We start from the raw sequence: 27,497 nt of genomic DNA, 5'->3' as shown, positions 1-27,497 counted from the left end.
ATTTTCTCATTGATGTTAATTATTTTTGATGAATTTATTTTTATAAAAATATGAACTATTGTTGTTGTCAATGTCATTCATAATTCTTAAATAATTATAATTTGGAAAGTTACCAAAATATTATTCACAAATTTATAACAGTTAATTAATTTTTATATATTTTTTTGCGTACATTAATTTTTATAGTTAAGATAATAATAATATCAATAATTATAAGAATTTGATCACTAAAGCCCATGGAGTCCATTGGACTGAAGCACAACCCATAAAGCTTGAAGTGCAATAGAAGCACTAGAGCTCAACAAGAACAAGCCCTAATGTCCACTGTCGAAGATCATCTCCAAAGAATTCCAGAGATATGCAGAGCCGCGTGAAGGAGGCTGATTGGAAACTAATCTTTACAACGATTGTGAGGCAGCAGCGACAACTTCGATAAAATCACTAATGGGAGGAGGTGCAGACCATGGCCCGCATCTTCCTCATCTGCATACTCATCACCATCGCCATCAAATTCGCCGAGCTAGAGCTGCTTAGCGTTTGGGTTTCTCTCTGTCATCATAATATGCAGTCACCTAGTTTTGTTGGCCTCCTATTTCCTTGTCACCGGGTGTCACTTCAGTTGCTCAAGAAACATAACACCAGTTTGAACCCGCTGATTCTTCTATGTAGGAATAAATCTATGTCAGCACCTCTCAGTATCATTGACCCAAACGAAGAGACTGATGACTTGGCTCTGGGTGAATCAAACGAACGATTTCATGAGATACCCAGAAGATTGTTGAATTCCGAGAGGCTCAATTCTTTCCCACCTATCAACAAAGTTGAAAGAACAGTGGGAGCAAAACATATTAACTCTGGTGGGAAGGAGAAGTTACGATGGTATTCAAGCATGCTGCGAGATTGCGCTTCAACAGGGTCTCTAAAGAAGGGGAAAGCTATACACGGACATTTAGTTAAGGATGGGGTCGAAGCAGATTCTCATTTGTGGGTTTCTTTGATCAATATGTATTCAAAGTGTTTGAGTCCTTTACTTGCACGTACAGTGCTTGATGAAATGCCTGAAAGGGACATTGTCTCTTGGAATGCAGTGATCGCGGGGTATGTGGCTGAGGGAAGGGCCAGTGATGCTGTTAGTTTGTTCTGTGAAATGAAAAAGGAGGATATAAAGCCAAATGAGTTTGCTTTGTCTACCGTTTTGAAAGCATGTTCTTTGTGTCGGAATTTACAGTTTGGGAAGCAGTTGCATGCTGATGCGATAAAATTAGGGCTGTTTCTAGATTTGTATGTTGGGTCTTGTCTTGTTGACCTTTATGCGAAGTGTGATAAAATGGAACTGGCAGATAGAGTGTTCTTTTCCATGCCCGAGCTTAGTACTGTATCATGGAATGTGTTGTTCAACGGCTATGCTGAGATGGGTGATATCAAAAATATCTTACGTCTTTTTTGCGGAATAACTGATTCTGAATTGAAGTTCAATAATTTCATTTTATCCACTGTTCTGAAAGGTTGTGCAAATTCAGGCAGTTTTATTGAAGGCAAGGTTTTACATTCTCTGGTTATCAAGACTGGCCTTAAGCTTGATCAACGTCTCGGCTGTAGTCTTCTTGACATGTACTCCAAGTTTGGGCTAGCATATGATGCACTCACAGTGTTCAAGATGATCAAAGATCCTGACATAGTGACCTGGAGTGCGATGATAACGTGCCTAGCTCAACAGGGCCATAGCAAAGAAGCTGCCAAGCTGCTTCGCATGATGAGATTTAGAGGTACTAGACCAAACCATTTTACAATTGCTAGTCTTGTTAGTGCTGCCTCTGATCTGTATGATATTACTTATGGGGAAAGCCTTCATGCTTTTATTCTTAAAAGTGGGTTTGAATATGATAATGTGGTTTCCAATGCCCTGTTTACAATGTACATTAAAAAAGGATGCCCAGAAGATGGTAGACAGGTGTTTTATGCTATGGAAATTTGTGATGTAGCTTCATGGAATGCCCTTATATCTGCATATCATAATTTTGAACATCTTGATGAAAGGCCAAGGATCTTTCAGCATATGCTAGTTAATAGCATTGAGCCTGACATGGACACGTTTAATAATGTTTTAAGGTACTGTTCTAGCTTCATGGATGTAGCCTTTGGAACACAGTTACATGCCCATATCTTGAAAAACAACCTTGCTGCTCAACATTCTGTTGGAAGAGCTCTCATTGATATGTATATAAAAAATAGCTGCTTGGAAGATGCAGATGTAGTTTTCAGTAGATTGGTAAATCATGATGTCTTATCATGGACAGCCATGATAACTAGCTATGTACAAATTGATCAAGTGGAAAAGGCTTTCAAATGCTTCAATCAGATGCAAAGAGATGGTTTAGAGCCCAATGAGTTCACCCTTGCCACTTGTTTAAGTGGATGCTCCAGAATGGCTACTCTGGAAAATGGGCAGCAGATTCATTCTATGGCAATTAAGGCAGGTCACATGGGAGATATGTTTTTCAGTACTGCACTTGTCGACATGTATGGAAAATGCGGGTGCATAGAAGATGCTGAGGCTGTTTTCCAGTCTTTGGTGTCACGAGACGTGATCTCATGGAACACACTGATAAATGTATACTCACAACACATGGAAGGAGAAAAAGCTCTTGAAGCCTTTCAGATGATGTTAGATGAATGCATTGAGCCAGATGAGGTCACCTTCTTATGCGTTCTTACTGGATGCAGCCGCATAGGTTTGATTGAAGAGGGAAAGAGGATATTCATCTCAATGGAGAAAGTGTATGGGATAACTCCCATGGTTAAGCATTATGCTTGTATGGTTGATATTCTTGGTCGGGTTGGAAAATTTAACGAGGTTGAAAGCTTTATCAAGGAAATGAAGCTAGTCCACTATCCCTTAATATGGGAGAGTCTGCTTGGGTCTTGCAGCTTGCATGGGAATGTGAAATTAGGTGAAAAAGCCGCTAGGAAACTCTTTGAGCTGGAGCCCATGAGTGACATCAATTACGTATTGCTATCAAATCTTTATGCAGCCAAAGGTAGATGGGATGATGTCAAAAAGGTCAGGGCATTGATGTCAAGTCGGGGTGTGAAAAAAGAACTTGGTTGTAGCTGGGTTGAGGTCAATGGTCAAGTCCATGTTTTCATGTCTGGAAATGGATCACATCCAAAAATGAGGGAAATCAATAGGAAATTGGAGGAGCTGGACCAAAAGTTGGCTTCAGTAGGTTACAAACCCAAGATAGAGCATTCGTTACATGATGTCTCTGACACGGAGAAAATAGAGAATCTCTATTATCACAGTGGAAGATTGGCTCTTGCTTTTGCCCTTATAAGTACCAATCCCAACAAAACAGTTCGGATTTTTAAAAATCTACGCGTGTGCGGAAACTGCCATGATGTTATGAAGCTAATTTCCAGCATTACCAATCGGGACATAATTGTTCGTGACACAAAATACTTTCACCACTTTAAGTCCGGCACTTGCTCTTGCCACAATTATTGGTGATAATAATTTCCAGCATTACCAATCGGGACATAATTGCTCTTTAAAGACACACAACAAGAAGATTCAAATGAAGATATTTGAAGTCTCTGTAAGCACATGTGTGGGCCAAAAGAAGGTAGGGAAGGGTGATTGAGAGGCATAGCAAGAAATTTTGTGACAAGAAGAACTCCAACATAAGTTGCAACTTGCAAGTCATGCTGAAAAGTACTTTCTTAGGCAAGCAAATCTTAAAAAGAAGAATAGGCGTTCAAGCCTCTTTGGCATGGTACATAAATTGAATTTTAGGTTCATTTATCATGTATTGATCTCTCAAGTCTTGTTTTACAAATTGGGTGTCAACCTTTTTTTTAATCTTTTTTTAATCATTTTTTTGTAGGTTGGGAGTAGCAACATAACAGGACATCTTGTGAATGCTAATAATTCCATGTGGGTTTTGATTATGGGGTGTGTTGAAGAAAGTTGGGGATTTGGGTATTTGTGGGTGGGTTTGATATGAAGCAGAAACAGAAGGATGTATCGGATGTGTTGGTCGGGAAAATGGCGTTGGTTGCTGTTAAAGCATCAAAAGAGATATCAAGAACTGCTCTGGTGTGGGCTTTGACCCATGTTGTTCAACCTGGAGACTGCATTAAGCTCCTGGTGGTCATTCCTTCTCACTCCTCAAGTAATCTGCTTTCGTCTTATTTTCATTCAAATTGTTCATTTTACATATAGAATATATTGCTATTGATTGCTATTGATGTTAATGTCATTTGCATTGATCTGCGGTGTTAAATTTTCCCAATTAATTACCTATTTTGATATGCTTGTGTTATGCCGGATCACTCTATTGCTAGGAGGCCTTCTTCAATGCTGACTAAGTACACCTTCTGTAATTAAAGATTTCGGCTTAAATGAATTTAGTTTGAGATGCATTGGAAATCTTTACTAAAATAAATGTTCTAAAGCAGCAGGAGATGAGGTAACATCATTTTAGGCATTAGAAAGAGCAAAAACCCAGCTCTTGAGGTGTTTAATAGGTGGGGAATAAAGATTGGAGGGTTCCGTGGAATCCAACTGTGTGCTTGTCAATTTAATGGTTGGGAATTTTGCAACAATTAGTCTAAACCTTGAATGTTAGGGTTACCATAGTTGGGCTCAACTCAGCTCTTATTTGATGTAACTATTTTCTGGGATTAAGATTTGTACTAGCAAATGTACGCAGCATAAGTCACAAAGGACAATTGTTGATGTTAAATACTTAAATGATCATGTTAAATTTAAGCACAATATGTCCACATATATGTGCATATAATATGTATAGGTTCCTTCATTTCAGCTTTTCAGTTCAAGCCCCATGATGCTTGTTTTCTTTTTCTTTATATTTCTCTATTATTTTTATTACTGATGAGGGCATCAAAAAGATGTGGGGTTTCTCAAGATTCACCACTGATTGCGCTATGAATCACCGAATGTCCTTCTCAGGAACTATCTTAGAAGTTAGATCAGAGGGATGATGTTGCAGAATCTTGCTCCCAGATGATGCGCCAACTCCTTCATGTTTATGATCCACAGAAGGTCAATAAATTTATTTTCCCCAATAATTAGTTTTGCGTTTGTTCCCTGTGAAGTATTGATTACTTCAATCCTAATCATTGTTTGCAGATTAAAATCAGAATAAAAGTCGTTTCTGGCTTACCTTTTGGGGTAGTAGCTGCTGAAGCCAAGAGAGCTTAATCAAACTGGGTTATATTGGACAAGTAATAGACATATGTCAAAGTTTTCTTTATCACTTTCTTCTTATAATTAAGAAAATGTAGTATTGTTTGCCTTGCTTTTGGTTCTTCAACAATCTAATGCACGTGATTCGCAAATCTCAACAGACGACTGAAACATGAGAAGAAATTTTGCAGGCAGCAGCATTCAGGCATTTGGTACTTGCAAGTCGTTCCTGTTAAATGAACATTAAAATTCATGCCTTTCCTGTAAGCCTAAGCTTTTGGGTATGAGTTTGTCTCTAGCAAGCACATATGATGTAGTGATTTCCTGAGGAAACAATTGTTGGTTGCAGCTTTGAAGAAATAATTGTTTGCTGGACTTTGCATGTCAGAACTTATTGTTTTGACTTAATCTCTCTTGTGTACTTTCTTTGTCGGAAGGTTCTTCAGATATTGGAAAGGTTAGATGAGTTTTTTACCAATATAGCACTCACTCAAAATATATCCCAATATAACATTCGGGTGAAAATATTTCCCAAAATAGCACTACACGCCATCGACAGTGGCGTGTTCTTTATAAATTTTAAACGATTACGCCATTTGTGATGGCGTGATCTATGTTTGAGCATTCACGCCACCTTTAGTGGCGTGAATAGTGTAAAAAACTCATTCACGTCATATAGAATGGCGTGACTAGTATATGAATAGCAGTGATGTCAGGTGAGTATAAATTTCCTACTAATAACGCCACCCTTAGTGGCGTTACTAATATGTATAATTTCTTCTTCTTTTTTAAATTAATGCAATTCCCTTTCATCAGGCAATAATAAATATTTATATTTGTGATGTTGACACGTGGTGTTCTACTTCCATGTGATGAAGACACGTTTGTTGAAAATTTTAGAATTAAAAATTAAAGAGAAAAAGAGAGACTACTCAATCATCAGCGATCGTGAGAGGAGGCCATCATGAGGGAGGAGGAGGCCGTCGTGAGGGAGGATACAACCTCAATGGTGGCAGCGGCGGCTATGGTGGTGGTGGTGGAGGCTATGGAGGTGACAGCGGTGGCAACTATGGAGGTGGACAACGTTGAGGATATGGTGGTGATGGGGGCTCACGCTACTTTGATGATGGCGGTGGCGGCCCTGATGGTAGCTGGAGGAGTTAGAAGTTAGTTTTATGGTGCTTTACGTCGATGATGGTTGCTTCGTCTTGTTTGGGTTTAGTTGGGTTTCTAGTTCTAGCGAAGCATTGTTGCTGTTGCTAAGGCAGCCCATTGACAGATGAGCCAAAAGGGAGAACCAGATCCACAAATGAATCACCTGACATTGCTTCAACATCGTACACAAGAGAGCGAGAGGGCAACCAATAGTTGTAAGATTGAGTCTTTCTTTTCCTTGCTTCAAGCGGTCCTTATTAAGAGTTCTATATATCTGTGTTTGTTGATCACGCCAACAACGTTGGCGTGATTATCAATTTTTGTTCATTCACGCCATCTAATCAAAATATGCTAATGGAGTGACCAATGTAATTTCGATCACGCCATCTGTGATCGTTTAAAATTTGTAAAGAACCCTCCACTGTCAGTGGTGTGTAGTGTTATTTTGGGAAATATTTTCATCCGGGTGTTATATTGAGATATATTTTAAGTGAGAGTGCTATATTGGTAAAAAACTCAAGGTTAGATTGTGTGGAACTCGAACAATTCCGAAGCAGTACATAAAGGCTAAAGCAAGTCACTGAAAGAATAGAAGTATTTTGACTGACAATGCAGAAGAGTTCCAAAAGAAGCTTTTCAAGATAGTAGCCTTACAAGTTGAAGATGCCTTGTATGAGAACCCCTCTTTAGATATGGTACCTAAATGTTACATAGATTCAAATATTGTTGTGTAGCCTTCAGATGCGTATATAGCCGCGTCACTGGTTGCCAGGCTTTGTAAATGATGTGGAATTTTTTCATGTTTGTATTTTTTTCTTTTGCCTTTTTTGGTGTGTGTATGTGCTCTTTTGATTTTTTTATATAATCATTTCATGGCAAACCAGGGAACATGTAAGAGAGCGGTAGGGTTGTCGGGACACAATCTAGAGGTCAAAATTTCAATTTTAGAGGCCGGATCTTCACATATTACATGGGGTATGGGATACGTATGTTTTGTCTGTCTCCGCCTTGTGCATGAATGTTTGTCTAAGAGAAAAAAAAAATTTATTTCGTGGCAACTGGATGAAAAGAGAAAATAGGGCCGCTAGGCCGGGCCTGGCCCAAACTGAAGTCCAGTATAATCGTGGCCTGTCCAAATGCCACTAGAGATAAGAGATCGTGAAAGTAACCACCAGATATGGATCTGGAAGCGGCCCATTTTTCCATTTGATCGGCCCAATCATTCTGGAGTCTGCTTGCTTTGACACACCGAGACTCTTTTGAATCTGCTCAAAACCTCGACTATTTGATCATGGCGTGTGCTTATTTGGTCGGAAATTCAAATCCACTGAATATCTCCCTCTCGGCTCTCTCATATTCATTTACGACCCGAAGAAACTTCGTTTATGAAGATTTGCACTCTGTAGCGGCAATAAAGGAAGCAGCGTCTGAAGCAGACTAATAAGGCAGTCTAATTAATCTCTCTCGCTCTCGCGATCGCTTGTCGGAATGCGAAAGGAATAGTCTCTTCAAAGTTCAGCAGCCATTACGCTCTGCTCTTACTTCACGCTTCCTTCAACGCCCTCCAGCCTGTACAACTCTCTCTCTCTACCTCTCTATATCTCCCTGTTTTGAGTTGTTAATTGTTGTTGTTAATGGAAGTGAATGTACGCAGATGGCTCGAACGAGATGAAGACGGAGGCCTCTCCGGAGCCAAACCCTAGCTTCATTCATCCAACTGCAGTTGTTCATCCGGACGCCATTATCGGCCAGGTCTCTCTCTTCTCTTCTATTGCGAACTTCACTGTCTATACTCGAATTCGTCTTTAATTTTCTGGTACTGGAGTTCGTTCAAGTTTTATTAACTATGTAGAGTGTCTCGGTTGGTCCGTTTTGTACTGTTGGCTCCTCTGCGAAGATTGGCAATGGTTGTAAGTTATATCCCTCGAGCCATAATATTTGGAGACACAAAACTCGGGGAGCGCTGCGTTTTAATGACGTATCTGTCTATCTTCACTTTTTTGTTATTATCTTAGATTTTGAAGGTGCTTGTTCTCCGTTGTTCGATGTGAGTCCTTTATTGGAGCGTGGTTTCTCTGTCAGGCAGTGGTGCAGTGGTTGGTGATGATATTCCGGGGAGTACTGCTATAGGATGCGATAATGTTATTGGTCATCATGCTGTGGTCGGTGTTAGATGCAAGGTAGTTAAATCGTAAAATCGAATCGGAATCGGAGAAGGGGTGTAAAATCAAAATCGTAAACTCGAATCGTAAAATCGTAAGATTTTACATACCTTGTAACATTAAGAATAATTCTCAATAATGTTCCAAAAATAACATAAAATTTATTGGATATATTTCTGAACCATATTTTTGTTTTATTTTGGTCCGACAGGGTCCCTTTACACTCCTTTTACACCCAAATATGTATCTAAAACTACATTAAAATTAAAAAAAGGAAAAAAGAAATACAAACAATTGCAACAGATTTTAACGATTTTACTCGCGATTTTACCGATTTTAACGATTTTACTCGCGATTTTATGTGATTTTGTGCTATTTTACAACCCTTACGATTCCACTGCTATTTAACTAGGTTTCTATAGGTATGATCGTAAAATCGTACGATTTTACGATCAAAATCGCGATTTTAACCACCTTGGTTAGATGTCAAGACTTGAAATACAAGGTTGATTTCCTGATTTCGTTGTTGCTAAATAATCTTCTTTTAGCAGTTTAGGTTTTATAGCGTTCATGTTGTCCATGTTTTCAACATAAGTGATTGTTATGAATCATTGGGAGGCTGAGATGCTTTTCCATTGGGATTGTTGCGTAATGTAATTTTTTCCACAAATTTTTAATTTGCTAAGTTTCAGTATCCATATTCTCCACTTGATTCTCCAGCTGTTAAGGGGCTAAAACTTGCTGATCTTGACACCATTTTGGGGCAGATTATCCATTTTCACCACCAATGTGTACTTGCACCATCAACGTCATGGCCTTCAACTTCATCATATTTCTCTTTATAGGATATCTTGATTCCTTTTGTTTATGTTTAGCAGCCTTTTGTTATAAAGTTAAATGTCAACAAATGTACAACTACTATGTATACAAGCGTTTATCTTGTTTTCTTCTTTGCTTTGGTTTTAGCCAGGAGATGAATGTTTTCTTGACATTGGGGATAACAATGACATCAGAGAACATATATCGGTTCACCAATCCTCAAAGCCAACTGATAAGACGGTATTGAAGTGGCATATCTAAAATCTCTTTTTTTGTTGCGCTTGTGAATTTAGTTCTTCTTCTTAACAACATCCTTTTATTCAGGTGATTGGCGATGGCAATCTTATTATGGGGTCTAGTCATATTGCCCATGATTGCAAAATTGGAAACAGTAACATATTTGCTAATAATACTCTTCTAGCTGGGCATGTTGTTGTGGGAGTAAGTTTTGTTGTAACATAAGTTGATATATTTTTACATCATTCTACAAAAATGTATAACTACTTTGAAGTTTGAAGATATATATTGATTGCAAAAAGTATCACCAGGGTCCCCCTGGTTGTGTGACCCTCATTCGTGTCATTATCTGCTGCAATACTCCTCTTGCTGCACTTTCATACTTAAACATCATGAGGTCGAATTTACTTGTTACATATTAAGACACGTTCTGCAGAAGAAAATGATAATTTTACCTGCTGTTTGGTTTATATGCGCCTCTTATGTTGAACTAGTCTAAGCATATGTAATCCCTTTATGTTTATTACTTGATTCATATTACCTACCTTAAAGTCACCAGTCTTGTACTATATTTAACTGGATTATGATTGAATTTGGTTCCATGGAGAAGATGTATTTTGGAGTTGTTGCACTGCAGCCCTACTGTTGCTCTTGATTATATAATATAGAATGGTGTCAGGGGCATGCAACTGCATGAGCATATGCATCTTGAACGAATTTTACATGAAATCTTTGTATCTGGTTTTGTTATCAGAATTTTCAGTTTTGTTCAATTAATTCACTTATAGCTTGAATGGTATTGGAGTTCTCTTTCAATGTAGCGCATCTCATGTGCTGAAGACTGGAGCCACTGCTTCAAGCACCTGGTATGTCCACCTTTTGCCTTTATATACCTTGTAAATCATTATTATAACTTCTTATGACTGTTCATTGAATTGGATACCAAAGTGCTTGTACCCTAGTGGACATTCTAGCAGCACTCTAATATTGAAACCTGATTATGATTTCTGATGTAATGCTTGTTTTTTTGATGATTCGAGTGGTGTTACTGGAACGGTAAGAATTTGTACTTGAATAAATATGATACACCAATGTGATATAGCATTCATATGCTGTCATTAGTAGTGATTGATGCCCTTAATTTGAGTATGACCTGTGTGGTAACCTTGTCCTTTCGTTTCCTTGCCCAGTGTCCACCTTCAAATTTTCATGGATTCTCTGTCTTGCCTTTTTTCTTGTTTATGAAATACAAGTGGTCAGTGGTCAGTGGAAACTACTTTTTACAACTTTCACCAACCCAAAAAGGACCAATATCAGTAAACCTGTTTGATTGAAGAGATGGTAATTAAATCACATCATATACTATATTCCAAAGTTAATAATACCTTTGAACTAGGACTGGGATTTTGTTCTATTTTAAGAATATTGTATTATATATAAATTTTGGTTCTTGGTGTTATCCCAGAGTTCTTGAACTCTACATTTCTTCTTGCTGAAGTCTCTTCCATATCATTAGAGTTGAACACATGTTTAAAACTTGAAGGGCTTAAGTGTGAGCTGTTTGTGGCTTGTTTATATTGTGGTGGTAGAACCAATATGCACAGAAGTGGGAATTTTCAATGAAATAAAACCTTGTAGATAGTGGGCTTGGAGAAAATGCTCTTTCTAGCTACTGCTAAAGCCTAAACAAAAGTTAAAGCTGATGAAAGAACACATCGATGCAGTGCTTTATATTTCCCCAAACTGTTCTAGTACCTACAATTTATTTTTATAGGCATTTAAGTACCTGCTCTTGCCTTCTTTTATTTTTCTTTTAAACTTTTTGCCTTTTTTATTTGCTTATGACATATTATAGATAATTTAGATCACGTTAGTACATACTTTAGCTACATTGATTGGACCAAAAATTCTGGAGAAATAATGGCTTCTAGAAGCATTTGGCCAGATATTTATTAGACATGACACAAACTGAGAAGAACTTTCTTTGTGTAGTGCAGAATCCAAGAATAAAAAATGGTTACATTAGGCTCTAAATGCCATATTAAAGTGTTGAGCTGGCTGAAAATGAATATTTTTTCGAATTCGACTTGTTATACTGATACTCTGCAATTTATTGAGGTATTTATTTTGAAAATTAGGGCAAACCAAATATACAAAGATAAATCAATTCGTTTATGAGGAGAAGTTGGCTAAAAAACAATTGCAACTTACATTATTATCAAAAATTAATAATTCTAAGCAGTTGAAAGATAAGTGGAGAAATCTTAAACTGTAAACATGAACAACTTGCAATGGATATCCAAAAAAAAAAAATTATTCTAAGTAGTTGCCAAATTTGGCGGTTTATTATCTAGTCAAACTAGGTTTGAGAGTACTTTCGAAATGGTGATATTTTATCTTTCTTTTTTTTTTTCTTTTCTAGGTAGCCAGATTCCTTTCTCTAATAAAGCCAAATGGATTAATTAGTTCAACCTGGGAAAGACCAACAAAATACTCAGCTTCTTTTTTATTATTTTTTACTCAATTGTCTTTGAGTTCATATAGCAAGTTGGCTTAGATATACACATCTTATATTATATTATCTTAAAGTATGACAAGGGCTGTTTGAGAAGATATTTAGTAACACACACACACACACACATATATAGGTCTTTATCTGTGTTTTGTTACATTGTTCCCCCAGATTTTTTTTAATACAAATTGCAGCCTAATGTCTGGTGTCATGGTAGGCTTATATATAATTGATTGACAATTAAAAAAGGTTGATGGACGTGATTTGTCAAAACAGTTTACTACTTGAGTTTCTTTCCTCCCCTAATTGACTTTACTTGATTATGTGATATTTTTCAGAATAAAGACTTGGTAAACCCAGAAATTGAATCATTCAAAGCAAATTCTAGGTCATAATAATAATGACATTCAATGCTAACATTTTCTGTGCAGATTCTTCTTCCACTTCTTTGAATTAAAATATCTAATTACTTTTCATCTTTGATCAAAGTTATGTACAATTTTTGTACTATGTGCTTGCACTACATCACACTGTATAAAAAATGTGAATTCAAGTGTTCCATCCTACCTAATGTGAATGAACTTTTGAATGGAAAGAAAGTTGTACTCACATTTTTCCATTGTTTAGAACACAAGTTGAGGACAAAAAATCTCAAGTGGATGAAGTATTGCCATCCAAAAAAAAAAGAGCCTATCCAATCATCTTCACTTGGTGTGCAATCCATTTTCTTAAACCCCACCACACCCCTCCCAATCATCATAATATCACCAAACCAATACTTATATTTCCTTTCTCTCTCTCTCTCTCTCTCTATGTCTCTCTTTCTCTATAAATTTTGTTAGAGTTGGTGTTGATAAACTGTTAGTTTGTGTAGAAAATTTGTCTGGCAAAAATGGGCAGAAAGTGCTCACGTTGTGGAAATATTGATCATAATTCAAGGACTTGCACTATTTACAGAGGAACTACTACTTCTGTTGCTGCAGGGGGGAGTAGGCTGTTTGGGATACAACTTGACATGTCTTATTCTTCTTGTTCTTCTATTGTTATGAAGAAGAGTTTTAGCATGGATAGCTTGTATTCATCTCCATCATCATGTTCTTCGTTGTGCTCTTCAAGAGATGAAAATTCGGACAAAACAAACATTGGTTATCTCTCCGATGGCCTAATCGTCCGAGCCCAAGAAAGAAAGAAAGGTAAGTTCACTACTTCAAAATTAATCTGTTATTTATTCATTTTGGTATGATTTTGTGTGATTCATTTAATTTGGGATGATTAGGAGTTCCATGGACAGAGGAGGAGCACCGGAGTTTTCTCGTAGGGCTAGAGAAGGTAGGGAAGGGTGATTGGAGAGGAATAGCAAGAAATTTTGTGACAACAAGAACTCCAACACAAGTTGCAAGTCATGCTCAAAAGTACTTTCTTAGGCAAGCAAATCTTAACAACAAGAAGAAGAGGCGTTCAAGCCTCTTTGACATGGTACATAAAGCTGATTTTAGCTTCATTTATCATGCTTTGATCTCTCATGTCTTGTTTTACAAATTTGGTGTCAATTTTTTTTTTTTAATCTATTTTTTGTGTAGGTTGGAAGTGGCAACATAACAAAACATCTTGTGAATACTAGTAATTCCATGTCAAGTGATCAAGATACCACTCTGACTCTGCTGGGTCCTCGTTCTTTTCAACAAAATATCAAATTTGATGATCAAGAAACTGAGTCATCTCAGTTGGGTTGTGACAATAATTCTTCCGCACAAATTTGGTTTGATGGGTTTAAAGAAGACAAAAAGACTAATCCTCCGATTGCTGCAAAACTCAATTTGGATCTCACACTTGGTTCTTCTCCTATGAATTTAGAAGAAAACCAATCTTCTCATCCTTACGGTACCAGACCTATCAGTGTGACCTGATAAAGAGATTACGCATAGCAGTAAATGGCAGTGCTATTACAGCCAGTGTTGTATTCTTGGTCACTAACGAGTAATGTCTAATAGAGAAAATCTCTCTGTTCTTTCTCAATTTCTTTTCATTTTTTTCCCAGTATCTATATTGTGAATGAACGGGTAGATGACTCTGTTGCATAAATACTATTATTGATGTAACTATTATTATTCTAAATGGGAGTCACAAAAAAGTTGTGATTGAATTTCAGTGGCAGATAACTGATGTCTAAGTCAAGTGGATTGGAAGACTGATCCAAAACTTTTTAAATACATTCACAATGAAAACAAATAACAACTAACTTAATCTCTCTTTGACGGATTCAAGGAAAATTTTAAGTAAAAGTAAACACATTTTTAGGTACTATTTAGTTCAACAATTGTAAAACAGTATCTATAAGCTACCTTATAAGTTGTTTAGGCATGTGGTAAGCTACCTTATAAGTTGTTTAGGTAAGTGGTACTGAAGAACCATGTATATAAACTACAATAAAACAAAATTCAAGAATTCATTAAGGAATTTGTTTTCGTAAGTTTATTAAGGAATTATTATAGAAATATATCAAAGTATCCTCAAAATAATAATTAAAAAAAAAACCCATGAAAAAAGGTTCAATCTTTGTCACATTTTTTTTCCCCTGAGAATGAAAATGAAAGATCTTTTGGCTCCTGCATGGTCTGTTCTGTTTCACTAGAAGTCGCAGCAGAAGAAGATTCAAGAAGAGTAGGCACTTTTTGCATGACAAGCACATACAGCCACACAGAATAAATGGTTTGTGTAGATGAATAAATACATAGACAAAGACAACTCAATAAGTATATATTGTCCCAAGATGAACTATATGGGACCATGATGATACTGGACATTCAATATCATCATCATTATAAATTTTTGTTAGGTCCTACTAGTTGTTAGTTGTTACTCTTGCAAGCAAAAAAAAAAACAACTCTTTTGAGGATAAGTAGATTAGTCACCCAAAATTGAGACAAGGATAGGCCTCACTTGATTATTACTTTTGTGGAAAATAAACAAAACTATACAACAATATGTCAATAAATATTCATTTCTGGTCTCTCGACTGTGAAATTTTATTATGTAAATGTTATCGTGTTGAGCCTAGCTCATTTACGTATTTACCCACTTGAATCCATGACTTCTATACGAGCTAGCATCTAGGATCCACTTAGTCTACCAAATACACAAGTTTTTGTGTCCCTTAAATATGAAATTAAATTTTTTTTGAATGGAACAATAGACAGTGATTATATATAATCTATGGAAAATTCGAAAGGTTGTTGGAAGAAGTAGCCAACATAAATAGAGATTTTTTTCCCAAATTCTTTTGGTACATTTTCTCCTAAATATCTTCTAGAGAATACGTGTCAATGAAGAAATGTTCAAGGGGTAGGTTAGCCTTAGGTTTGGACTTGAGAATAAGGAGAAGAAAATGACACCAAGTTAGGGTTTTTAGGTGAGCAATCTTCAAGCTCTCTCTCTCTAATAGTTTATATTTTCATATATATACTTCATTATTTGTTAACTTGCCATATTGATATTGTCTTCCCAAGTTTATGAACTTTGACAATTTTTTCAATTAAATATTTTTACTATAAAATTAGTTTGAAACCAATTAATTTAGTTAATAATATATATACATATACACTTCATTATTAGTTTGAAGTCACTTTCAAGTCTTTTGCTTATGTTTCCAACTTGGACTTGGTTGTTTTGTGATTTTGTCACAAATGTGATACGAATATTCCGAAATCAGATAGATAAAAAAAAAAGTGTTAAGTATGTTGTGTGACTACAAAACTGGCACATCTACAAGCATTTCTGGGGGTCAATTATGCGAAGATAAGAGAACTTGGAAATATTGAATCTTGTCCACAAGGTAGCTACCTAAGTCTTCTCTTTTTTTTTGTCTTCTTGCTATGCATAGGTGTACTTTTATTGCATGTGCAGGATCTCTCTCTCTCTCTCTCTCTCTGGGCGTTGTATCTCTGGGATTATATATTGTCTTCTTGGATTCATATTTATGAGACTGACATTTATGATCACTTTTAAAATTACCAAGACTTTTCAAACCAAGCCCGTCTCATTGTCTGTTCTAATCAGTAAGTTGTCAGTATTTTACATCCTATAGCTTTTCAAGCATTTGAATCTCTTTGGCCTGTAGTTTAGTAACTTGCATCTATATAATTTTGTTCTCTCTCTCTCTCTCTCACACACACACACACATCGAATTATCATGATGTTGTATATTTATATTTCTAGCTAGGAATTTCCCTCTTGTTTCCCTATTTTATTCTTTCACGGGTCAATTAACTAATTTATTCATATGTGGAGAGTGATGGAGAAGAAAAAAAAATTCATAAAATTCTACTCAAAAAAGCCAATTGACATTACACTCTAGTTCCCCATATCTTAAAGCATATTATATTTTGCACAATGTCCGACTCTTTTGACTGCCATTTTTTATATAACATGACAATTAACTACCCTATATAATTGTTACATATTGGGTACCTAGTTTTCCTACATCTACCACGGTTCATGAAGGGCAACAACGAGCCTTTTTAAATGAAATAAGTTAGTCAACATTATTATACGAAACAGAACATAAAAATATATAGCAATTGATGTTCTGTAAACTAACCTGCATCAATCAATTTAGGTTTAGGCCAGTAGCAGAAGCCTTTCAGATCTTCTACAGCTGGGAAGTGTCTTCCATAATCCATACTACACTGCACTGGGAAACAAATAATGGCAGAAACCACATATAGTGTCTACAGCATATGTACCAGCTGCGCAATGAACTATAAAAGTTACAACCTTAACTATCAAACAAAGACAGTATTCAAAACATAATAAACGAGAAAAAAAAATTGCATTTACATATCGTGGTACTGAGGAAATTTGGTACATTTTAGTTTGTTTCTGATCTCTTATTACAAAATGGGGGCAAGAGAAAAGAATATATATATAAACTAAATTTAAAAAAAATCTACCGTAGAAATTTAGAATTTACAAAATTGGACCCTTATTTTACACAAAACAGGTTGATTGGAGAGTAATACACTGACCTGAAGCAGAAAGCCAACTTGTGTTAGGATATGGATCTGAGTAAACAGTATCACGATTTCTTTTTCAGTTGGAATAAAGATCAACTTCTGCCAAGAAATGCATGCGGAGAAGATGATACAGGAAGAATGATATTTGCTAGCGCATATAACTGTTCACCTTGTCAAAGCCGTCTGGACTTCCAAGCATCGTTGCTTGTGAGTAAAAATACCAGCAGGGTCAATATTGAACTTTGAATTTCTGTGATTAATTAGTTGTTTTAACATCATGAATCATGATCGTCACGGACCATCAAAGCAACATGTTTAGCGCTGTCTGGGCGAAAGTTATCTCCTTTGTATCCAATCTAGGAGGAGAAATGATGGATCAGCATTCCTCCAACACTCGAGATGCCAAAGACAAAATTAAGACTAGCAACATTTGAGTAAACGATAGATGAGGGCACAAATTACGCGGTCAAAAGTATAGAATACCTCAATTGGACTATCAGGAGGGAACCACCTCAAGAGCACCCCAAGATGTACAACAGTAGGTATCAGCTTGAAAAGCAATGGGGTAGTAACCTGCACTATCGCTTTGTTAGTATAGCTCCACCACCCACTATAAACTTGATTCAGTACACTATATCAAACTCACAGTTGAGAGAAAATTTCCTAATTAAACTTAAAATGACTAATAAACTTGTAATGGAACAATTGACTATCATAACTCGTGTTTTTCTTTTATGAAATAGAGATCCTAACTGAACTGCACCACACTTGTTTTACTGTCTTGCAACTCTGCACAGCTTAGATTCCAGATAATTAATTTAAAATATTTCCAATTCAATTCCGTAAAATATTTACTTTAGACTAATTTAAATTTATTGGGAGGATGAAACACATCACTACTTGGCTAGGAAGGCATATCCAAATGAAGTGCATACCAGACTGAGAGCCGTTGTGCCTAGAAGAAGTAGATACAATTTACCCTGTAACAGATGCAAGAAACTTTAGTGCAGTCTTTGGCAAGAAACTGAAGAAAGAGTTGACACACTGTACAAAAATCATATGCCAGAGCTTAAATGGAGAATATATTTCATTGGTTAGCTGCAGATGCAGAACATATGCCTGTACAAATATTTTCTTTTTTGAATGGTAAAAATTATATTAACGCACCAAGGTGGTGCAAAGATAGAATTATAAAGAAGAGAAGTCAATAGCCCCAAGCAAGTTGGTATATGTACACCAGCACCAAAGCCTGTATAAATATAAACACAAAAAAGATACCAACACTCGTCGAAACATATGAGGGAGGGATTTAAACTTGGCTTAATAATTTTTGTTACGTTAAAATTTCGTTAAAAAGCGAGACCAAAAAGGAAACATGCAACAAACATGCAAAATTAGGTCAGCACTCACATATTTCAGAAGTTGAATAAAGTCAAAATTGGTCTCATTATTATTTTTCATGCTTATCAAACACGTGAAGCTGCATTTGAAAGCTTAGAACCACTTTATGGTTGCACAATACCACAAAACGTTCAATAAAAATATGGCTTATAGTTTAAATATGGATGGTGGACACCACATACTAACAATAGGATGGGTGTGCCATGCTATAAGGCATGGCCACAATGACCAACTGACCTCAACTAAACGAAGATTAGAGGCACGACTAAGAAGAACAAATGCAAATTCTCCAATCTGCGCCAAAGACATTCCAACCTACAAATGACAAAACAAAATATCAAGGCTCTTCTGTTAAAGGGAAAGAACAAAAGTGAGGTCATTCGGTTTATTCTTACAAGAAGTGAGTTTTTGTTATTGTATCGAAATCCCTTGACAACAGCGGCCACCACAACCGTTTTTATAAGAATCACCAACAGTACAGCTGCTAGTAAAATATCAACGTGATTCCAAAGAAAGTGAACATGTATTAACATCCCAATGCTGGCAAGAAAGAGAGCGGCAAAGAAGTTTCGAATGGGCTCAACCTGCGAGAATTAAACCACAGATAAGAACAAAACCACATGCTTTTTTCATCTGCAACAATTGAAATTTTAATAAAACTGAAGTAATAATAAGGCAAGGCAACCTATTATCACAGATTATCCATCCACCCAAGTAAAGATCAAGGGAATCTAAGAAATAAAATGACCAGGTCCAGAGAATATCATCCAGGCCTTTATGGCTCATCAACAAGTAAAAAGAAAATGAAAAACCAAACTACCTTTAAACTTAGAGACATACCATGCCAGAATGGTCACTATGATACATACGGCTAGTGTATGCATTCATCATGAATATCCAAAAGGCAGAAAAGAAAAAATAATGAAGCTGATAACTATGCATGTTCAAAATTTGCATAAAGCCATTTTTGCTTTAAGATTCATGGACTGTAGATAAGAATAAAAGTTAACTTGCTGTTGGAAACTCGATCAAGTTAAACCAGGATGTGTTTTTTCTACTTCAAAGAAGAGCAAAGTTGTGCATCTCTGCATTCAGACAATTAATCTTTGTCTCCCATTTTTTTCTATTCCCTCTTTCCTTCAAGTTCCTTGGATCATCAACTGACTGGTCAGTTTTCAGTTTGTGTTCATTACATTCAGCATTAAAGAATTTCCATCAAATGTTATAACTAAAACCCAATGAAGATGTCACTTCATGAATTTTACAATTTATATTTTCACTTGCCCTCGTCAGGCATTCTGATTTGGTATTTTCTCAGTTAATACTACAGTTTTTTCATCATTTTTTAATGGATGCAACCAAGTTGGCTGTTGAGTATTACTTTTTAAACTAGTATTCATTATTAGAACAAAATTCCCATATTTTTATACTCGTATAAAAGGCAAACAACCGCCATGCACAAGACTCCCGCAATGGTCGGGGGGACAAGCAAGACATATGCAAACCTTACCCCATAATATGTGGAGAGACTGTTTTTAAGAATTGAATTCGTGATCTCTAGGTTGCACCCCTACAACTCTACCAGTGGGCTACATGTTCTCATGTGAGTAGTAACCTTACCTCCACATAGTTTTATAGTCATATGTTAAAACAAAAAATTTGGAACATTAACACAAAGTGTCCCTTGATAGACAGAGAGGGTCCAAAACTTGAAGCACCTAAAAGTAAAAACAACAAAACCAAACAGGACATGCATAACTTCTGAACAAGATATGAAGTCTTACTTGTTCAAGGGTATGCTGAGCAAGATCAGTTGTTGATATCATTACTCCCGCAGCAAAGGAACCAAGCTCAAGACTCAGACCCAGCTTATCGCTACACTGAAATGTAACAATAATCTTTATTATATGAGAAAGAAACAGATGCAAGCATACGTGTGTATATTCTTTAGTGGGGGGTCAATTTATATTGGCCATTTGGCTAACAAGGCATCCAAGTATACTGAGTCTTTTGGCCTGCCTAGCTCACTGTTTGCCTTGCCAGTTTTTTGGATGCTTGGACATACAGTGTCATAGCTGAACTTTATGAACAGTCACAATTTCTTCCATAGTCCTCTGGACAAGGAAAACTTTGCCAAATATTAGGCGAGTTTCATGAGTTAACATGACTCAACTTCGAAGGAGCAAAAAAAAAGGTAAGACCCCTAATCCATGTGGTGGATATTGGGAAGGTCTGCAATAAAAAGGGGTAGTGGAATATTTTTTCTGGCAAACACAAGTGGGAATACATGATGAGTTTTCAGCATGGAAGAAAAGGTAAATTAGATGAAGCAATATTCCTTAATATAACCGTTGATTTTCCCTGTAGATAACTCTTGTAGTTTGGCACCTCCTTGCCACCACTCAAATATACTATCCAAAATTTGAATATGTGATATTGGTCAGTCCCAAGCCAGGCACATGTTTGATCTACTCTACACCAGAGTAGAATATGCTAAATGAACTAGTCAATCTTTCATTGTCAGAAAAACTGCAGATTTACCTAAGCTGAACTCAATCAAAATCAGTATCTCCAGGACCATTGTGTGCATAATATATAGAAAGAAATATACAAGAAACTAAAACGCAAGGCACCACAAAGTGGGAAATGAGGCTAACCCACGCAACAAGCAAGCAGAAAGCCACTGATGCCAATTGATATAGCTCATTAGTCTGCACAAAGGAAATTTCAGTTAGGATAAGTCCACTACAGAATAGAATATCATAGCTACGATCTATCTATACCTGTGATGATAGGCTTATCATAAGCTTCAGAAACCATGGTATGCAAGTGCGAGATAATATTGTCAAAGTGGCCAAAAATGTCATAAGCACCATCAACCTGGGCATATAAACTTCGTAAGAGAAAAGGGGTACAAAATTTAGAAACTCCATACTCCATAGCATATTAACCCCACAGAGTAGGCAACGACCAATATGGGATTCCACTCTAGTAAATAAGCAAACTAAGTTGCTAAGCATCAATTTCAAATGCACGAGATATCAAATATAGCTAAATCTTCAAAAGCTGATAAGGCATTATGAACTTTCATAACCTCAAACCAAGGCCAAATAACGTATTTACAGTGCCAGGCTGCCAGAACATCAAAACTAGTAAAAAAAAACATGGCAATTGGTGAAGGTAATACAACACTGGAGAGGTTCTGTTGTAAAGTAGCTACTTGATGAAACATTTTCGACATCCATTATGGAAAATGAATGTGATTTACTGTATACTTTGTCTATCAGGCCATATGTCCTTGAAGAAAAATATGCAACCACTTCATACAAGTAGAGGAGTAATTTAGATTCTCACGACTTAGTCATGGATATTACTCCTTGAAGAACACCAGATGAGCCTCCAAGAACAGGAAGCAAAGCAAACAGCAAACCCACAGCACAATCCTGGATGCCAGAAAAAGGACAAAAACTCTAAGCATAACAAGATAAAATCATATGCTAGAAAAGATTTTGACTTGAGCGATTAGTATTTATCTGACAACTGATAATTTTAATGCCAAAAACAGCAATAGTGGTATCATTTCACATTTCAAAAAGGTTTGATAAGTGAGGAATAAATACCTGCAGGATAAGAATACCAACTGTCACCTGACCATGAAGGGCATTTATACTATTTCTTTCCATCAGAAATTTCAACACCTGAGGGCAAAGAAATCAGAACAGGCAGCATATATAATGACAAAAATTCTTTAGATTCCAAATTCATAAAAGATGATCATAAATGCAGAGTATTAGGAATCTCCAAAACAAAATGAAATTCCGCTTCTTATTTGAATGAACCATCTCTCCATAAAATCAATGTCAGTTAAGATAATTTCGTAGGTGCTGAAAAAAATAAATAAATAAAGGTAATTCTGAAGGTTAAAGTCAGCTACAGTCTCCATTATCTGCTGCTTGCTAGAGTGGTTCAAATACTCAACACGATCAACAATTGAGGTAACTACAACAGAGCTTCCACTTTCTTGTCCACCCAGTCATCATATACATATACATAATATATGATAAGCTTCAGGATGGTGTAGCAACTCATGAATCATGCCTTGCATAACTCTGAACCCAACCAATACCACAAGCTGGTAATAACAACGATTACTTCAGCCCAGAGAGCAATTAGGCAATTGAGACTGGATTACGGATAGGATAAGTGAGTAAAAGAAATAAAGGCAGTGAAAACTACTTTTGGTTTTTATAGCGTCAATTTTTCTTCCCTCCTAGAGCAAAAAAGCATCAGCACCTTCTCAGACAATCACTACCAATTCATTCATCTCCAATGACTGATTTGAGATACTCTAATAGATAAATTCAAATATAAAATCCTGTCCAGTGCAAAAGATTATTCAATGACAGAAAGAATGATGAGAAAAATTATTGAAAAGATAAAAATGCTAACAAAGAGATATGTGCTTGTGTTATTAAAAGTTTTTTTTTTTTAAAAAAGAGATTAAAATTAATTAAAGTAACAAATATATAGTCAATAATTAACCTAATGTAAATACAAACAGATAATCCAAGCATAGAGAGTTTTACCACAGCAGTAGAAGACATTGACAAGAGCACGCCAACAAATATCCCCTCCGAAGGCTTAGCACCACATAACTGCAAAAGCATGCAGCAGCACAAATCAAAACTTCATTGCTAGGCTAATCTAATATAGAAGAAAGTAATGAATGACTTCTAACAGTGATTCACGGATAGAAAATTATATTTTCCACTAATTGAAGATCCAGAACATCAAGAAGCCCAACATGTTATGTAAATTCCAGGTTCTATGTGTGAAATTGCTTGAAGTTGGCCAAGGCTGGAGACAGTACACTAGCCCAGCTGCATTTCAATCGCAGTCTTCATTACCGGATGAGCGACATTCTCAATTACAGGTTATAACCATTTAAATATGAAAAATTACCATACTACCAGTGTAAATTAGCAGTGCTACAGTAGCTTTGCAGTTGTTAACTACATGCTCATGCATCAAATAGCAGAATTTGCCTGCTTGAAGCAAAGATGCACCCCAGCATGCATGACAGTTAGAACTGATTAGGTGTTTGGCTGCAGTGGTAACAACTTTCTTTTTCTCATTTTAGAAAAATTTCTGATGTATCGGAGCAACAATATGTTTGACTCCAGTACTTTCTAATTGGGAACAATGAAAACTTAATATACATGGTTTTTCTTCTGAATGTTTAAGGGGGGAGACCAAATAACCACAACTGTTTCTCCAGCCATTTCTGGGAGAATTTGGGGATAAAAGACTAGAAGACAAATTGAGGGCATAGAATTTCAAAGGGTGTAGTTATTGACAGTTTGAACGAAATATTAAGCTTCTGGGATTTTGGAAATGCTTCTGGAATTTCAGAAACAGAAACTTCTATATTTTTCTACTGTAGAAGTTATGAATTTGTTATATTGCTATCGTCAAATGTGGGTGCTGTTTCACAAAATTCCTTTTACACTCAGAAGATTACTAAAGCCTGGTGGCTGGTGTGCTTGGTTGGAGATTCAAACCTCCCAACTTCAGGTGTTTCAGGTGTACACTCATCATATATAATATGCTATCAAAACATCGCACAATAATTATAGACATACTGATGCTGTTATGCCGCACATGCACATGAACAGGAAAATCTGCAGCAATCCACCTAAAACAGCAACTGCTCGAACAACACGAAGCTGCTTATGAAGAGAAAGATTGCATCAGACCAATTAACAGAAAATCGAATCAGAAGAACTGATATAGGCGGCAATGAATGAGAAAACCTTCTTTGTGGAAAACTCCAAACCCAATGCAAATAGAAGAAAAATTACACCAAATTGAGCCACCGTTTCAACCTGGATGCATATGCCAATGGAAAAATGGAAGCTGTAATATAATCAAACAAGCAACATGAATTGTAAAATTGTACCAGGAGATGAAATCAGCTTGACTTTGCAAAATATCAAAAACTACATGTGCACATCATTTTAAACCATATGCTTAAACCTTTAAGATTTAAAGATGGTGTGGAAAATCAAGCAAGCTCATGGTTCATTTTCACATAAGCAAAAAATGCAAGGACGAATGGGGGCGCCAGATACCAGAAATCTGAAAAAACCTTCCTCTTTTGGCCTATGAATTTGACAAGTACACAATAAAAACTCCTTTGTGGTTTTTGAACGTTGGATTTTTGGGTTACATGTACTTTGGTGGGACAAAAAAAGAAGCTAAAATCCCTCAATTATAAGTTACTCATTTTTTGTCTCAAGCAAATAGCATCAACGCATATGTCTATTCCAGCTCATATACAGAACCAACATACTTGCACCAATTCGTTTACAAAACTCAATCCCCCAGGCCCAATAACAGATCCAGCCAGCAGATATCCAGTAATAACCTGCAGTGTCCGGGCATAGAAGACAATCCTTTACTGATATATATTAAAAATCGCTAATAATTTTGCATAATTTTATCTCTAAGTTCAACAGATAAAGACGAAAGAAAAAGAAGAACTTGTTCTCTTCAAATGGTAACCCATAAGGATAATATATATTATATAATTATATAGAGTAAAAGTGTTGGCCTAACCGGTTGTCCTGCACATGCAAAAGCAATTCCACCACAAGTTGCGAAGACAATAACAACTACCAGATCTGATATCAATCTGCATTTTATTGCGTAACATAATTCTATCACACATATTAAGTGAAAAAACTGAAAATATAACTGGGAGAAAATGGACAATTATGCAAACCTTGGGTCTAGTTGTAGTACCGGATACTTTGACTTTCGATTGGACATGATAAAAACATTATCCTGAATATTTCAACAAGTTGAAAAAATGAATTAGCATCAAGCATGCTGGTCTTAGGCAAATAAAACTTACACTAGCAACGTAGCAAGCCAACAATCTATAGGAGTTTCCAATATCAGGCGTTGGGCATACCTTTCGATCGATCAATGTCGGTGTGTCTTCTGCCCCATTCTCGTTGTCCAAATTGAAAACATCGTGAAACTGAAATGATCTAATACAAGCTCACAAATGTGTCAGGGGTTCTCCATATCATGGGGGAATAATTTTAGCAGCAGCAAATCAAAAAATGATAAGTAACTAAAATCTCAACTAGCATTCAGAATTCATGCACATACTTCTCCACTTTAGTATCATTCTTCGCAATAAATCTAGCAACAGTTTCCTCCACTGCCTGATAAACCAAGGTATTCCAATAAGCCATAAAAAATAGAAAGAGCAATTCAAACAAAAACGAAAGACAAGGACTAACCAAATGAACCCAATTAAACCATTTGATTATTCGAGATTCAAAACAATTACCCATTTCATCAACCATAACTGCCTCAAAAAATTTTTGTATTTATTGGAGAGATATGTCCTCATCCTCACCAATTTTCCCAAAGTCAATTTTGCTATCTTTTAATCCTATGTGGTCTATGGTTGGAATTGCTCTTAGTAATTGATCCTCATCACTCAAATAATTAATAAATGCAACTGCACTTCAAATATACTCCCCCAGAGATTGTCCATGCTATACTCTATTAGCCTAAATGTCCGTTCACAACCCCCTTAGTGCTCTCTAATAAAGTCTTTTGATCTCAGAAAACAAGAAATTCCAAATAATTCATGCAAAGAATGGCAAGATGGCCAAATTTTACGTTCTTTGACTGGTAAAAGCTACAAAAAAACAATTCATAGGTTAAATATCATTGACGAACAGGTACACGGCCTAAAGGAATATGGGTGAACCTTCTGTCCTGAGACACTATTGTTGAAACTCCCAGAATCATTTGCTGCAAAAGAAAAAATTGGGGTCAATCCGGATTCATGTTCCACTAGGTTGCTAGAATCACATATTAAATTGTCTAGTAGCAAGATTATGTAATTCGATCGCATAAACCTCACAAAACCACACCACACTAGTACTACCCGATGAGGAAATTCTGGCATAGTTTTAAGTGAGAAAGCGAAACTGATCATTACGATTTCTTTTGTATTTTTCTATATTCTATCAGCAACATGGCAAACTTCTATGTTTCTTCGGAATAAGCAATGCAGAACTTTCCAATGACGCTTCCATGGATAGCCAAGCAATCAGGACGTTCCTCTGGCACTTCCATGGATAGCAAAGCTATGCAGAACTTTCCATTGACACTTCCATGGATAGCAATGCAGAACTTTCCACCGACACTTCCATTGATAGGAAATTCATTAAAAGAAATTAGTAGTGTAATATAAAAATTATTCATAAGATGTGATGAAAAAACACAATTAACCACACCAGAAGAAGCTAAAAGAAATTTATCAAAAATATAAAGTACTATTCCACACAATGCAGTTCAATAACTAAAGTACTCGCCACACTCAGAAACCCTAGGTGACGAAAAAATTACATCAGATCTAGTGCGAACCTTCATTCTGTTCGTTCTCGGGGAACTCCTTCTCAAGAGCCCGATCGAGCATCCCAGCAAAGCTATCCTCCCTGGATCTAGACTGCGTCGTGTTTGAATCGGCAGTGCCATTAATCTCATTCGCCACCGAGTCAGAGCCCGATTCGTCGGCAGCAACGAGAGGAAAATAGTGAGTGACGAGAGAAAGGAAACAAAGATGACAAACGACGATCAGTGTGAGAGTTATTCTCATTGCACAGGATTGTAGAGATAATACAGAGAGAGAGTGTGCTTCAAACGGCACCGGCGTACATTAACCGGACGTCGTTGTATTGGATTATGCTCCGCCTTCTTCCTCTCTCGTCTCCTAGAAGGCTAGAACGAGAGGGAAAGTTGTGTAGTTGCTTTAGGAAATAGCAAATTAGGAATTAGGAATGGAGGTTCTAAGTGAAAGTACAAAACGGCCCCTCTTGAGTTGCATTAAGTAGCACTGTAGGCGGTACGGTAGCAGGTGCAGTTTGGGAATTGAATCCTGTGCAAAGACGCCCATATTATGA

At 36.5% G+C, this 27,497-nt stretch overlaps 5 protein-coding genes across 11 annotated transcripts; 3 read left to right on the top strand and 2 right to left on the bottom strand.

Annotated features, from left to right (window-relative positions):
- The first annotated feature begins 262 nt into the window (after nucleotides 1–262).
- On the top strand, nucleotides 263–5,451 carry LOC119997594 (pentatricopeptide repeat-containing protein At3g24000, mitochondrial-like). 4 transcript variants are annotated; one of them, XM_038844724.1, is made up of 5 exons: nucleotides 263–3,773; nucleotides 3,885–4,172; nucleotides 4,973–5,065; nucleotides 5,153–5,247; nucleotides 5,371–5,451. In XM_038844724.1, the coding sequence occupies exon 1, from the start codon at nucleotides 464–466 to the stop codon at nucleotides 3,506–3,508; it is 3,045 nt and encodes a 1,014-aa protein (XP_038700652.1). In that variant the 5' UTR covers nucleotides 263–463; the 3' UTR covers nucleotides 3,509–3,773; nucleotides 3,885–4,172; nucleotides 4,973–5,065; nucleotides 5,153–5,247; nucleotides 5,371–5,451. The 4 variants fall into 4 exon arrangements, with proteins under 4 accessions (XP_038700652.1, XP_038700653.1, XP_038700654.1 ...); XM_038844725.1 differs by having other exon boundaries at nucleotides 5,401–5,445; XM_038844726.1 differs by lacking the exon at nucleotides 5,371–5,451 and having other exon boundaries at nucleotides 3,885–4,147; nucleotides 5,153–5,316.
- Nucleotides 5,452–7,658: 2,207 nt separating this feature from the next.
- Nucleotides 7,659–13,215, top strand: LOC119997111 (probable acyl-[acyl-carrier-protein]--UDP-N-acetylglucosamine O-acyltransferase, mitochondrial). Of its 3 annotated transcripts, XM_038843922.1 has the most exons (7): nucleotides 7,659–8,116; nucleotides 8,262–8,342; nucleotides 8,451–8,532; nucleotides 9,005–9,031; nucleotides 9,493–9,585; nucleotides 9,670–10,448; nucleotides 13,078–13,215. In XM_038843922.1, the coding sequence occupies exons 2-6, from the start codon at nucleotides 8,269–8,271 to the stop codon at nucleotides 9,805–9,807; spliced, it is 414 nt and encodes a 137-aa protein (XP_038699850.1). In that variant the 5' UTR covers nucleotides 7,659–8,116; nucleotides 8,262–8,268; the 3' UTR covers nucleotides 9,808–10,448; nucleotides 13,078–13,215. The 3 variants fall into 3 exon arrangements, with proteins under 3 accessions (XP_038699850.1, XP_038699849.1, XP_038699851.1); XM_038843921.1 differs by having other exon boundaries at nucleotides 7,659–8,342; XM_038843923.1 differs by lacking the exon at nucleotides 13,078–13,215 and having other exon boundaries at nucleotides 7,659–8,342; nucleotides 9,497–9,585; nucleotides 9,670–9,699.
- Nucleotides 12,891–14,242, top strand: LOC119997110 (transcription factor MYBS3-like). The gene is made up of 3 exons (XM_038843919.1): nucleotides 12,891–13,287; nucleotides 13,371–13,570; nucleotides 13,675–14,242. Exons 1-3 carry the CDS (start codon nucleotides 12,987–12,989, stop codon nucleotides 13,999–14,001), a joined length of 828 nt encoding a protein of 275 aa, XP_038699847.1. The 5' UTR covers nucleotides 12,891–12,986; the 3' UTR covers nucleotides 14,002–14,242.
- Nucleotides 14,240–17,417, bottom strand: LOC119997112. Of its 2 annotated transcripts, none has more exons than XM_038843924.1 (4): nucleotides 17,276–17,417; nucleotides 17,119–17,154; nucleotides 16,692–16,779; nucleotides 14,240–14,722 (listed from the first exon to the last, which is right to left on the bottom strand). In XM_038843924.1, exons 1-4 carry the CDS (start codon nucleotides 17,303–17,305, stop codon nucleotides 14,544–14,546), a joined length of 333 nt encoding a protein of 110 aa, XP_038699852.1. In that variant the 5' UTR covers nucleotides 17,306–17,417; the 3' UTR covers nucleotides 14,240–14,543. The 2 variants fall into 2 exon arrangements, with proteins under 2 accessions (XP_038699852.1, XP_038699853.1); XM_038843925.1 differs by having other exon boundaries at nucleotides 14,544–14,762.
- Nucleotides 16,874–27,341, bottom strand: LOC119997109 (K(+) efflux antiporter 4-like). The gene is made up of 20 exons (XM_038843918.1): nucleotides 26,962–27,341; nucleotides 26,300–26,343; nucleotides 25,687–25,742; nucleotides 25,484–25,562; nucleotides 25,292–25,353; nucleotides 25,126–25,201; nucleotides 24,860–24,934; nucleotides 24,321–24,392; nucleotides 24,150–24,233; nucleotides 23,094–23,162; nucleotides 22,128–22,205; nucleotides 21,862–21,950; nucleotides 21,291–21,387; nucleotides 21,165–21,218; nucleotides 20,292–20,387; nucleotides 18,903–19,091; nucleotides 18,745–18,822; nucleotides 18,042–18,086; nucleotides 17,590–17,679; nucleotides 16,874–17,462 (listed from the first exon to the last, which is right to left on the bottom strand). The coding sequence occupies exons 1-20, from the start codon at nucleotides 27,191–27,193 to the stop codon at nucleotides 17,382–17,384; spliced, it is 1,746 nt and encodes a 581-aa protein (XP_038699846.1). The 5' UTR covers nucleotides 27,194–27,341; the 3' UTR covers nucleotides 16,874–17,381.
- Between the last annotated feature and the right edge of the window lie 156 nt (nucleotides 27,342–27,497).

This window comes from Tripterygium wilfordii, chromosome 4 (genome assembly GCF_013401445.1).
Source record: "Tripterygium wilfordii isolate XIE 37 chromosome 4, ASM1340144v1, whole genome shotgun sequence".
Classification (NCBI taxonomy): Eukaryota; Viridiplantae; Streptophyta; class Magnoliopsida; order Celastrales; family Celastraceae; genus Tripterygium; species Tripterygium wilfordii.
Note: the sequence above shows the minus strand (reverse complement) of the source record. Positions and strands in the feature narration are given on the sequence as shown.